This window comes from Colletotrichum acutatum, assembly GCF_030867785.1.
Source record: "Colletotrichum acutatum strain CBS 112980 chromosome Unknown BDZ83scaffold_2, whole genome shotgun sequence".
NCBI lineage: Eukaryota > Fungi > Ascomycota > Sordariomycetes > Glomerellales > Glomerellaceae > Colletotrichum > Colletotrichum acutatum.
The window spans coordinates 38699-51369 of NW_026848996.1; the positions used below are offsets into that span (position 1 = coordinate 38699).

Here is a 12671-nt window from a genome sequence, read left to right on the forward strand (position 1 = left end):
CGTCGCTGTAACCGTTACTTTTCCTCGTCTGAACGCTTTGAGACTGTAATACCACGGCCGTAGAGGCCGGATGAACGACTTGACCACGAGCATTTGAGGGTTTGAAAGAGACATCATATTCTTAGATCTTGACTCTAACTTTACATGGCACGATTTGTCCTCATTCAGACCAAAGTTGCTCAATTGATCTTCATGGTAGTAACAGCAATAGGCCAGAGGTCAACACAGGTGCGAGGTACGGAAGATGACTCCTTAAAAGACGGATAAGCAAGTAATTTCGACAACCTCGGATAGTCAAAATGACAAGAGGAGGCCGGGGAGCTTAGCGTAACCCCGTATCTTGATCCGTCTGGCCTCAACCAGAGCCTTCTGCCGTTACAATAATGCATAGTAACGCCCCCGGTCTCTGGACTGACGATCCGCCCGCCAACCCCAGCTCCGGGCGCGGGCGAGGTCCCGGAGACTGCCCCGAGAAGACATTTCGCCCGCAGCCTTCACCCCGGATCACCATCAGTCCACGTTTTTGTCCTCTAGGAGCGTCTCTGACTCCGTCGTTCCGGGCTTGTGAAAGCTGGGGTCCCCAGAGTTTCAATATTGGTTGCATATAGAGGCTCACGATCCAGGGAAATCCGGGGTAAGCCTTGAGACAACATCAAGCAGCCTCAGCTACAATAGGTCTGAAGAAAAACAACTCCATTGTACTGCAGCAACCAGAGCGCCGTACAGCATGAAGCAGGGGCATAACGATAAGGAAACTGGCGACAATGCCATCGCGCCGGCACCTTCTCATGTGGCTTACGAGCACCAGGAGGGAGACAAGTCCGTGAGTTTACTCTTTCGATATCGCAGACCCATGACTCAGCCGTAGAAGGGGAGGGTTGAGAGTGAGGCAGGGGTTGGAGAAGATATTCAGACTCTTGATTACCATGCATCTTTCATAGGAGATAGCATTCGGCTAATACACCCCACAGGCCAACGGATATGCCGATGCTCAAGCAATCTATGTTGACGACAAGACAAGCAAGGAACTTTTCTGGACAGTCAACAGAAGAATCCTGGCTTGTATGCTGGGCACATACTTCTGCCAGTCCCTCGACAAAGGCACCCTTGGCTTTGCCTCCATCATGAACATCAAGCAAGATGCCAACCTCGTGGGCCAACAGTTCAGGTAAATCGATACCTTCTACCCGTAAACGGGAAAGGAAGAATTTCAAGAGCAACAGCTAACTTGTTCTTAATCAGCTGGCTCGGAACCATTTTGTACATGGGTGTTCTTGTCGGAGAGTACCCGACCAATTTGCTTCTGCAGAAACTACCCGTCGCGAAATATCTCGCCGCCAATGTTTTCTGTTGGGGCATTGTGATTGCATGCTCGGCTGCCGCCAAGAACTTCACAGCCTTGATGATTGTCAGGTTTCTGCTCGGAGTATTTGAGTCTTGTGTTCAGCCAGCGTTCATTATCATGTCTGTCAACCCTAGCCCCTTGAATGGTAGAGATTCCTGCTGACACGAAACTCACAGGACTTCAATGTGGGTATGTAGTTACCCTGTCACTAACTCCAGTATTTATCCCTGTCTTGCTAACAAAGAATTTGCAATTAGTACACAAAAAGAGAACAGTCGATCCTGACTTCCCTATGGTACTGTATGAGCGGGGTCCAACTCATGGCACGTCTACCTCCTTCCAAAGACTTGAAGCCTCCTAGAACATACTCGATTAACACAAGCAACGTAGATCGGTGGCGTCATCGCTTGGGGAGCCTCCCACTATAACGGCCACGAGATCAAGTCATGGCAGCTCCTGTTCCTCGTCCTCGGTGTTGCAACCTGCGCCTGGGGCCTCTTCATCGGCTGGTGGCTGCCCGACTCACCCATGGCGGCCAAGTGCTTCAACGAGGACCAGAAGCGCCTCATGATTGAGCGTGTGCGGGCCAACGAGACGGGCATCCAGAACAAGACGTACAAGCGCTACCAAATGATCGAGACCGTCACCGACCCCGTCGTATGGTGCTACGTCATGCTTCAGGTCACTTCCACTCTCATCATTGGCGGCCTCGGCGTCTTCTCCAACCTCATCATCTCCTCGTTCGGATTCACGTACCTGCAGACGCAGCTCTTAAACATTGCACAAGGTGCCGTCACCATCATTGTCATGGTTGGCAGCGCGACATTGGCTACTTGGTCGAGGCAGACTGCTTGGGTCATGCATGTAAGTGAAAGCGAGGATGAACATGCTTTGCGAAGATAAGGCTAACTTTTCTCGCCCTCAGGGATGCACAATGTTAGTAAACATCCGTTTAGAAGGATAGACGACGCGACATGCTAACATCTAGAACAAAGTCCCGCCATCATCGGCACAGCCATTATCTACAGCATCCCACCCAGCACCAGCAACCGCATTGGTCTTCTCATCGCGTTCTACTGCACCCAGTTCTACCTGGCCGAGGGCAACCTCATCTTCTCCCTCATCTCGCGCAACATCGCGGGCCAGACCAAGAAGTCGACGACGCTGGCCATGACCTTCATCGGCTGGGCCGCGGGTAACATGACGGCGCCCCAAATCTTCCAGGCCGCCGACGCCCCCCGCTACCGCAAGGGCTTCACGGCTCACTTCTGCCTCTACGTCCTCTTCAACCTCTTCCTCGTCCTTCTGCGCTTCCTTCTCGTCCGCCGCAATATGGCCAAGCGCAAGGCCGCTGCTGCCGCGGACCCGGCGAACATGGCGGCCGAGGAGGTTGAACAGGACGTCGGCAAGGCCGGGGCTGCCGGAGCTAACGACGAGAAGATTGCGCACTCGAATGCGTTTGCTGATATGACGGATAAGGAGAACCCCGACTTCAGATATGACTTCTGAGCAGTGTATACGTGCTCGAGTGGATTGGCCTTACAACGACCTACTTTCCGCATGGCAGGCTGTAGTTGAGGACGGTACCGTAAGATGCGTGGCGAGAGACGCAAAGGCGCTAGGCGGTGTAGTGGGTTATACAATAGTTTGCGGCTTGAATTCTTGACCTTTGCTTCAACTACTACTACTACTACTACTACTACTACTACTACCTCCATGTCATCTTTCTTATTCTCTTAAGGTTTTCCTCCTAATATTTCCGCTAGAGACTATACTTTAAGAGGCCTTCTGAGGAATAACAAAGGTAGTGGTTACAAGAAGGATAATAATTATACGTTGACCGGCAACTTGTTCTGTCACCCAGTTGGCCGGTTAAGATGTGTTGGCACGGCAGAGACAATGTGAGCATTACGGAATTGATATTCAGTATTCAATATTCGTTCCCCAGCTAGACGAATGACACAAGAATCCTACATCCAATGCAAGCCGTAGTTGAAGCGCCCCAAGCCGTTGGAATGTCTCACCATCTGTTCCCGCTTCTTGCGCCTCATCACACCCCTGTCTCGTGTGAAAATGCCCTTAGTCGAGAAAATATCGCGGCCCCCCACCTCACTCACCAACTTGATGACAATTCCCGCCCCTCCTTTCATCCAAGGACATCCACTTGGAATACAATCTGCCCTGATGGTCTAGCGGTATGATTCTCCCTTAGGGTCTTCACGACACGTCTGGGAGAGGTCCCAGGTTCGAATCCTGGTTAGGGCCCAATCCTTTTGCTGAATTGACAGTGATGCTTTTTGTGGTGATGGAAATCGAATAGAGGGTATTTTGGACAATGTTTGCAACATTAGGTGTCGGTGTGTGACTGGAAGTGGCACGTGCGCATGTGGTTGTTGACTCTTAAACTCTTTTGCCACTGGGTTTCTTCTGCGTATTGCTTGCTTATCATCTAAGCGCAACATAGTGAAGTGCCGGGCTGCGCCGCTGAAGAGCATAGAATTTTTCCAATTGCAGGGCGCAGTGGTAATCCGAGGTGTTGGCTGATTAGATCGGCATTCTCAGCTTTCTGCACGACGTGCGTCTCATCTATCCATGCTGCCTCAAAAACAGCCAGGAATATGATCGCCTGGTAGCGAACCGTGACATCGAAACGGCCCGGAACAATCAACAAACAAGGACCACAATTCGAGAATCAGAAGTAATTCAATCCAGAACGCAAGTACCGGCTCTGAAATGCCGGACAATGGGATTGGAACTGCATGCTGTTTCCAGGCTCGTCGTGCGCACGTTTCCTGTTGATTGCACCATGAATCGAAATGAAATACCAGACGACGCAAAAACGGAACGGAACAGCATCGCACCGCAGGATGCACGAAACGACAGGCATCGAACACCCACGGCAATGCTTTCCACTCGGATAGCACGCCTTCTCCGTGAGTAGAACCCGGGCTTTTTTGTCGAAAGGCCAACAAGACCAGACTGTCTGAGGTCTGCACTGTCCCACGTTCAAAGGGTTGGAGAGTTCTCTCTTGACAGGTCTGGGCGTCCAAACCAGCGGGAATTCTGAAGAAGAAAAGTCCGAGAGTTCTTCCATGCAAACCAGAGGTGCATTGCGGGTATACGATGGTATGCGAGGGATGCGTATGCAGTATCTGTACGGAGTGCGGATACAGAAATGCGCAAGGCGACAGAGCCTCATAATTTTGAGTATTTTAATCCATGTGACAACGGTAATTCGACATCGAATATCGGTATGGTTATCAAACTCTGACGGAAGACAGAGGAAAGAAAATCAAGGGAGGGTCCGAGTCGCTAGCGCCCAAGATCCCTGGCGTCGTTCCCGAGGAACCACAACTGTCCACAAGCACCAGTGACCACCAGTCTTTTTTAGTCGCACATCTCCGGATTACCTTATCATGGAAAGCGTTGGTGGGGAAGCGTTGAAGCGCCAGACATGGTTCGGCAGGTGAGCCAAGAGGTTGGAAATTGGGCGGTAATGTGGTGCCACCGTACCACCACAGTCTTGAGTCTATGGACAAAGGCGAGACCATCGGGCTGGAATCTCACTGGATCGTGCCACAAAGGGGGGGGGCTCCCGTCAAAATCGAGGTTCACGGGCAGGGAGGGTTCACAGCCTCGGGCGGCGGGCCTGAAGTCTAGAAGTGGACGGGAAGGGAAAGGATTCTGTATTGGTAGAGTGCTCCGCGGTGCCCGGAGCTTACCTTGAGCAGCACGCTTTCAGCCGGCCGACCTATCCTTTGAACAGGGCATCTATCCGTAGTGTACTCCGAAAGATAATTATCACTAGTAACGACAGCATCCGTACTCTGTAGGTTGTCGGGCTGGCCGGCACAGATTGTGGACACAAGAGGCCGTCGACGCGTGTTATAGTGGTATTCGCTATCGAAGGTTGTGACATGTCTCGCGTTGCCGCGTCCACCTGGTGAGCATTTGGGCCCTTGGGGGTGTTCCTGAATTCGTCTCCTGTTTGATGATGTAAGTCGAGGAGGCTTGAGTGTCTCGAGGTCTTGGGAGGACAGACCGTTGGGCCGCTGAAGTAAGCGTAACAATAAGGTGTTTTTTTCCCGCAAGGTACCTGAGTGTCGCAGGCATGAGCCATGCTTCACCACGTGAAGATGTAAGGGAAGAAGATGCTACGTAATGTAGCGTTCCAGCGTATGGCTGGTGGGTGGTGACTTCTCTTCCCATTCCAGGTTCCAACCTTTGGGCCTGCAAGTTCTCTGGCAAGGGCCAAGCAAGGGCCAAGCCAGGTACCGAAAAGTGACCAAGCCTCCCAGGAAGAGTACGCGCAGCCCTAAGTCATTGGCTCAAACGGACGACCACCCCAATCTGGCGACTCTTGGACGATTCTGGTGTTGTGATTGGCCACGATCCCGGACACCAGCGCCTGCACGGCTCCTCGATTGGTGCGTGCCACAGCCGCCTGCATGAGGACGCCCCTCGATCCTGAAACGCAGTCCGTCAGGGAGTCGGATTCATCGCGACCTCCCTCAGCCCTCTTCTCCCCCCTTCACAGTTCCTTCTCTGCTGTTGTCTCGATCTCTTCACACGGCTCCCTCTTGCTGGCTCACCGGGGGCAACCAGGCCTCCCAGGCACAGTGTGGACGAGCGGTGGGCTGGTCCCAAGGTGTTTCTGGTGCGTTTCTCATCCTCGCGTCTGCTGTTCGAGCCTTCCAAGACGGACGAGGGGCCCTGACCGCCCGCCAATAAGGTACCTAAGGTAACACTAATGTACGGATACGTAACCAAGTAATCGCTTTCTCTCGAGTAGTCTCGAGTCTCGATACAGCGCCCCCTCGCCTGACTGATTGAATCTGGCGATTCTCCTCTGGGGTCTCCCTTGCCTACGCAGGTCTCGTCCGAGACAGTATTGTGGACCCCCCTGACCGGCTGCTCTCCCGCTCCACCGCCCACGTCCCATTCTCCCATGCACCCAGTGGAGAGTGAGACTCAGACCTCGTCTCTGTTGCACTACGAGGCATCTCTTCTCCTCTCCTCCCACTCCTCAGTGCTGTAGTCGGGTTTTTTCATCTGGAGGGTGATTTTCGGTCCATCTTCACGTTCTTCTGTACAATCGTTCACTCCGACCTTATTCCCTTCTTCGCGACGGCTTCGTCGACTTCTCTCTTTTCAAACCCTTTCCTTCTCGTGTGCTCGTCCCCGCTGGGTGGTGGAGGTTCCGTTACATTTTTGCTGGTCGAAGACAGTCCTTACCCACCGACACCAGCGATACCGACGACACCGACGAACGCATACCCGCCGAGTTTTCCTACCGATTACCAAATTCTAGACACAAAAGAGACGCCGGACGTCAAAATCAAACATCAATCTCTAAATCGCAAAATCTAAAAACTATTTCCAAAAAAAGAGGAGGATTCTTCGGAAGGAAAAGAGGAGGAATTGCAGCACCAAGGAGCAGCCAAGTCTCTCCGAGCGACATCTTGGTTCTCGGGTCTCTAGGCTGCTCGGTTTTATCGAAAAGCTTCAGCCATGGCGAACAAAGTGCTCATGACCTTCGTGGTCGCTGACATTATCTTCGTCATCACCGGCGCCCTGCTTCTGGGTTTCACCCTCATCAACCAGAACCTCATCAAGGAGGCGCCTACGGAAGGAGCCCAGGCTGTTATGCGCTTGCTCACGGCCCAATTTCCGCTGACAGGTACGAGGACGATCTGGAAGGATGTCGCTTACGTTACGAAAGTGAGCAAGGAAATATAGCGGACATCGTGACTGATTTGACTTATAGCCGGTATTGCCAATGCCGTCTTCATCTTCGTTACCTTCCTCTCCACCATCCCCGGCATGATCACGCCGACTCGTGGCTGGCTCAAGATCTCGGGCTACCTGACCACCTTCTGCGGTCTCTTCAGTCTAGTTCTTGGTGTCTACCTTTGGGTTCTTACTCTCACCACCAAGAACGACTTTGGCAAGACGTGGAACGTCCAGGACCCTCGTGTTCAGGAGCTCATGCAGACTGCTGTAAGTGACCTTTCGTCTAACTTCCAACATTGTCACCAACGATTAACACTCGGCATCAGTTCAAATGCTGCGGATACTTCAACAGCACTTCGCCCGCCTTCGTCACCGATGCCCAGTGCCCCAGTCCCGCCGCCGCCGCCCTGCAGCGCGGTTGCGCAACCCCAATCACGAGTTTCGCCAACATCTTCGTCGACAACATCTTCACTGCCGTCTTCGGCATGGTCGGTATCGACGCCATGCTCATTGTCACCATCGCCATGCTGCTCAAGGATCGCAAGGAGCGCGAACGCTACCGCCACATTGACGAGAAGGCCGGTTACCGCGGTTTCTAAGCCAGCGGTTCGGCTTTGGTTCTTCAGGGCAAAAAAAGCCGCTGGCTCGAGTTGGCGTCCACTCATGTCGTCTCTCTCTCGCTCGAAAGCCAGCCCTTCTCGGGAACTCCTCTTCTCTTTTGCGTGTGGTAAATCTGGAGCGAGCAACTGTTTCTGGTCTCCCTTCTCCTGGACCGGGGGAAAGACTGAATCGCCTCATCCCCGCCGCGGCCATTGATTGGTCTTAATCTTGTTCCGATTTTCTTTAGACAAAGTGGACAGGCAGAATCAATAACTTGACCCCCCCCCCTTTTTTTTTTCTCTGCGTTCCGCAGAAGACCCTCGGTCTTTTTCTCTGTTACGAGGAGACATCGGGGTGGTGTACGAATCTTAACGCATGGAAACGAATTTTCGGACGGAGATAGTCGAAGCGAAAGGTCTTTTTTTGTGTGACGGCCAACATCTCTCTTACCTCTCTCTCAAAGCCTTCCTTACCGACGAACCCCCTTCTTTCTTGTTTGTGCGGACACCATATATAGATTTTTAGTGTTGATTATCTCTGTTCTGTTAAAAAGGGGGGAACTTGCCCTGAAAGCAGTACCTGTTTTTTCAAACTTTCGTCTCCTCTCGTTCGAAGGCTGGTGACTGTGACTGCACATGTGGACTCGAGTGAAGTCGATGGGAGGGTGTGGAGTGTGTAAGAATAGGGGGAGGCTCGGCTCCTGATAGCAGTGAAGGCGGTCTATGCCGCGGTCATATTCTAGGGCGGAGGGAGATGCGTGTGTGCATATATAACAATCTCGGTAGTTCATTCTAGTGTGAGAACGCTACTATGCGCCAGATCTATTTGTGACATGAACGACGTTGTACATGAGAGAGGCCAAGGCCCCAATCTATTTGTTTGCAGCCCCCACGGATTTGAATAAACAAGATCGTCAGCGAACCACGGATGGCATGTGCCAGATTGACTGACCAACGGATAGGGTGCCGTACGGAGACGGGGGATGGGAGGAGCTTGAAATAGAAGAACTCTTTGGATGTTTACTGTAAACACGCCAAGCGGAACTCTGTCCAGAGATGATTGGGGGCCGGAGCTTGTGTGGAGGAGGAGGAGGAGGAGGAGAGGAAAGAGGCCGGTTGGATTTTTGGAGAGTTGGTTTGAATGGGATTAATCACCTGGTAAGAGGTTGACTGACAGACTGGTGGTACTTTTTGGATGGAACGGGTGATGGGCTGGAGGAAGAGGAGAGGCGGACTTCATGCGCTGACACGCTGGGACCCCCACAATGTAGATGGAACGAGATAAACGAGCTGGATCATCTACCCGGATCAACGGCGGGCAGGGGGGTAACGGCCACCATCTTCAACGACACCGGTTTACAACTCTGACCCAGCATGGAGTGCCGCATCACTTGTCAACGCCTATCTCGGTAATGTGCGACTGGTCGTGATGCTTTTGATTGTCTATTGCTGCGAGGCCGAGTATCCAGATTTTTGTATCCGTATGAATGATAGAATGGGCGCGGTGCTTACTTGGGATGCATCATGTCTGTGGATTTGTCGCCTCGAATAGAGGTGACCTGTGCTCAGTGTGTATCTATAGAGGATTTTGCATCTCTCTCCTACGCCGTGTCGACCACCCTTCCTGTTTGACGCTGGAGTGGTAAGCAGGGAGTTTAATCTATGGCCTGGGCTTCCGAGGTGATTGCCACACGAGGTAGACCAAAAGAAGTTCCAGTTTCAGATATCCCGACCACGTAAAGTAGTCTGTTGAGCACTCGCCAGGTACTGGTGATACCTTTTTATTTTTACTTTTATTTTACTCTTATCTTTACAAGGAGTCCTCCGAAAAAAAATTCGAGCATTGTCAATCACAACGAGGTTCTATCAAATCGCCTCGGTTCAACTTCCAGCACATGATTTACTGATGATAAGTGTCTGCCATCTCTCGAAAGACAAGTTGAGAATTCCTCCTCCCAAGGACGTTTGCAAATCTACGAGTCAGGATGAGATGGCCCAAGAGTACTATACGACATGCCGCTAGAAAGAAAGAAAGTTTACCCGCACCGTCGCTCTCCCGTCAACAAGTGCGATAAATATAGTGGCTCTCTGACTCGGTCAATACGTAGATGAGAATGAGCCGACATAAGTTCAGACAGAATGATCGAGAGCCCGCTGCCCGGCTACATCCTCGACCACACGAGGGTTGGATTCAAGTCCATGCTCTCCATTCGGACCAGATCAGAGAAGAAAAAAAGACTGATGACGGGCCTGCCTTCCTGATCGCGGACACCGCATTGTAGCACATTTGTCAATTCTGGACTCCAGGCAAGTAAAGTTGACATCAACGGCGCCCATGGCCCAACTGCCACAATGATCTCATGTCTACATGCCCGAGAGGAAAGAGAGAATGAACAAAGGTCAAGTTTTTCAACGTCACCTGCTCTGGCCGTGCGCCTAAAACGTGACAGCTGTCTTTATTTGTCCTACACCCTTTCTCTATATTCTTTGAGATGAAATCTGAACACTCTGAACAGGCTGTGCTCAGACAAAAAAGAAGAAAATTATCAAAAAGAGAAGGGGGGAAAAGACAAGAAAGCAACAAGACAAAACGTTCGCTTGTAGTGTGACCTTGCAAAAGCATGCTTTGATCAAAGTCAAGTTAGACCATCCGAGGTTTCTGTCTCTATGACTCCTCTGTGCTGAGCGAGGTCACTGATTAAAACACGCCAAAACAACGTGTGCTCCCATGAACTGCAACATACAAGCAACCATTCAAGGATCAGATATAGTTCATACTGCTGGCAAATTGGCTCATGTCTAAGTAATCGCTATTATGCTCACATAAAGAAGTAACGGGGTTTCTTGTTAGAAGAAAAAGAAGATGTTTAAAAAGGGAATAATGACGTGACAAGTGTTCCAATACTCATACAGGCGAGTCATCATTCGGCCGCCGGTCCCGCCCCCTATCCTGGGACCCGTCGCGTCCGTCATTGCCTCCACTACCACCAATATCCCTCTCCCCTTCCCCTTGCCCCGTCGTCAGCGGAGGCTCGTCTCGGAAGGCGGGCCACACACTGCCGCTCCCGCTGCTACCCGGCGGATTGCTCGCTCCGTCGTCTCCTCTGTCAGGTCGCCACCACTTGAGCTTCCAGATGCCGCCCAGCGCCTCTTGTAATGTGGGCTGACTGCTGCTCTGACTCTTGCGCCGGCGGCGGGCTGTGAAGCCCGGAAATCCCGTGGATTTACGTCGCCTCCTACCGGGGCCGGGCCGGCGTGACGAAAGGGACTCGGAGCTGGGTCCCGCTTCTGAGGACGAAAAGAGAGGGTTGCCGCTACCGCTACTTACGCCGCGGCGGTGCGGTAATAAAGAGGTGGACTCGGTGAGTTCGCCAGGCATAGTGCTGGAGCGCCGGCGCGAGATGGGCGGGCTGGACGTGTCGCGGTCTTCGAGCTCGCCCCAAATCTCGGCGCGCTCTTGCCATCTCCTGCCCGTCTTCTTCCGCTTCGGTGTCGGTGTCAGCGGCGTTGTCTCACCACTGGCCACGTTAAACGTTGAGTAGGTTGTAGCTGGTAATGGGTCATCTTCTTCGTGGAGGCTGTAGAGATCGTCGCCGCCCAGAAGGGACTCTTCTTCATCTTCCGTGTCCTCCACGAGGCCAAGTCCTGGTGCCAAGGATGACTGGCCCACGCCCGGCGTGTGCTGTTCGTCGCTGAGACGCCATGACAATGCCAGCACGCCGGCAAGTAGGATGACTGTCCCCAGTGCAATGAGACATGCTCGTAAGGGGTTAATTTGGTCCGTCTGCTTAAAGTATATCAAACCGTCCAGGATCGCAATGATGTTGTAGATGCAGAATACCATGGGATATAAGACCGAGGTCGAGACGAGCTTCAGGCCACGGTGTAGGTAGTATAGTTGACTCAAGGCTAGGGTGACCAGCGCCAGCACGAGGACCCACGCCTGCCAGTGAATAAATTGGTTATTGCCGTCCGCGATCGTCTTAATGATCAGCTCAACAGCCGACTTGGCAACCAACAGTGAATGCGCCGAGAGGATACCACTTATGGCTCCGTAGGCGAGGCCGCGGACGAAGCGGAATCTCGAGTTGAGTGACAGGCTCGTGAAGTGGTCAAGGCAGTCTACACTGATGGCTATTGATAGGACGAGGAAGGCCTGCATGATCATCCATACCACGAAGGGCTTCCGACCGAGGAGCTCAAGCAGCTCCTGCAGGTTGTGTGCAGGCGCGGGAATGGCGCCAAAGATGGCGATCAGCACGGCGCCGGTGCAGACGAGTAGAGTGCCCCACAGCGACCACCTCGTGAAGGGTTCGTTAAGTATAAGGGTAGCGCATATCGAGTTGAAGACGAGGCCAGAGGCCTGCAGAGTTGAGAGTACAGGGAGAGGAAGGGTCGAGATCTGGACGGAGCTACCGAGCAGGTTTGCGGCGATGAACATTCCCATCCCGAGCTGCCATTTCCCCCTCCGATACGGTGGCCGACGTATTTCGTGGGGGCCCTTTTCGTCTTCGAGAATGTGTGATTTTCGTTGGAGGGTGAGACCCAGGCTCTGGACGCTCGTGGACAAGAGACCTACGATGATTCCTATCTGCGCGAGAGGGAAAGTACAACGTTAGCGACAACTTTTCGGTCGTTCAAGAAGCGACAGAGGCGCAAAAGGGAGGCAGATGCGTACGGCGATTGTCCCCCCAGGGGAGATGCCGCCGAGGGACCCCATTGCACGCGCAAGGAGCTAACCGTCGGTCATCTGGCGGCGGTCGAAGTTGAAGCAGCGGCGGTCGGTCTCATCGATTTATCGTCGTCCGTTGTTTTCTGTGTCCGCGCAGCCGTGTGTGTCGTCCCGCCGGTATCCTAGCGGCACGTTTGTAGGATGCGCAGCTTCCTTTTTCGCAATGAGGACCAGATGAAAGCGACTCCAGCGGCGGGACGGGGGGAGGGGGATCGAACGCTTCGGCAGGATGGAGGGGGCGGGATGGGTAACGGTGCAGACA

At 52.8% G+C, this 12671-nt stretch overlaps 5 protein-coding genes and 1 non-coding gene across 6 annotated transcripts; 3 read left to right on the forward strand and 3 right to left on the reverse strand.

The window, feature by feature from the left end:
• Positions 1-445: 445 nt before the first annotated feature.
• Positions 446-2854, forward strand: BDZ83DRAFT_768242 (major facilitator superfamily domain-containing protein; the record flags this gene model as incomplete). The annotated part of the gene is made up of 6 exons (XM_060515306.1): positions 446-823; positions 972-1168; positions 1243-1468; positions 1603-1668; positions 1736-2213; positions 2334-2854. The coding sequence occupies exons 1-6, from the start codon at positions 728-730 to the stop codon at positions 2852-2854; spliced, it is 1584 nt and encodes a 527-aa protein (XP_060371479.1). The 5' UTR covers positions 446-727.
• A 669-nt stretch (positions 2855-3523) lies between these two features.
• On the forward strand, positions 3524-3610 carry BDZ83DRAFT_t8. The gene has a single exon. It is a non-coding gene; the product is annotated as a tRNA-Pro (tRNA).
• A 995-nt stretch (positions 3611-4605) lies between these two features.
• On the reverse strand, positions 4606-5465 carry BDZ83DRAFT_645941 (uncharacterized protein; the record flags this gene model as incomplete). Its single annotated transcript, XM_060509897.1, has 4 exons — positions 4606-4699; positions 4756-4874; positions 5068-5397; positions 5442-5465. 4 exons carry the CDS (start codon positions 5463-5465, stop codon positions 4606-4608), a joined length of 567 nt encoding a protein of 188 aa, XP_060371480.1.
• Positions 5466-6576: 1111 nt separating this feature from the next.
• Positions 6577-7912, forward strand: BDZ83DRAFT_159069 (tetraspanin). The gene is made up of 3 exons (XM_060501381.1): positions 6577-7025; positions 7113-7345; positions 7405-7912. Exons 1-3 carry the CDS (start codon positions 6857-6859, stop codon positions 7675-7677), a joined length of 675 nt encoding a protein of 224 aa, XP_060371481.1. The 5' UTR covers positions 6577-6856; the 3' UTR covers positions 7678-7912.
• A 1938-nt stretch (positions 7913-9850) lies between these two features.
• BDZ83DRAFT_159081 (uncharacterized protein) lies at positions 9851-10449 on the reverse strand. Its single transcript, XM_060501382.1, has one exon. It carries the CDS (start codon positions 10298-10300, stop codon positions 10001-10003), a length of 300 nt encoding a protein of 99 aa, XP_060371482.1. The 5' UTR covers positions 10301-10449; the 3' UTR covers positions 9851-10000.
• A 133-nt stretch (positions 10450-10582) lies between these two features.
• Positions 10583-12397, reverse strand: BDZ83DRAFT_564686 (magnesium transporter NIPA-domain-containing protein; the record flags this gene model as incomplete). Its single annotated transcript, XM_060503670.1, has 2 exons — positions 10583-12268; positions 12356-12397. 2 exons carry the CDS (start codon positions 12395-12397, stop codon positions 10583-10585), a joined length of 1728 nt encoding a protein of 575 aa, XP_060371483.1.
• Positions 12398-12671: the final 274 nt, after the last annotated feature.

Coding starts and splice junctions, on each gene's coding strand:
- BDZ83DRAFT_159081 (XM_060501382.1), bottom strand. CDS start 10,300: ATGCTTTTGCAAGGTCACACTACAAGCGAACGTTTTGTCTTGTTGCTT.
- BDZ83DRAFT_159069 (XM_060501381.1), top strand. CDS start 6,857: ATGGCGAACAAAGTGCTCATGACCTTCGTGGTCGCTGACATTATCTTC. Junction 7,026..7,112: donor GGCCCAATTTCCGCTGACAG/GTACGAGGACGA, acceptor TTTGACTTATAG/CCGGTATTGCCAATGCCGTC. Junction 7,346..7,404: donor AGGAGCTCATGCAGACTGCT/GTAAGTGACCTT, acceptor ACTCGGCATCAG/TTCAAATGCTGCGGATACTT.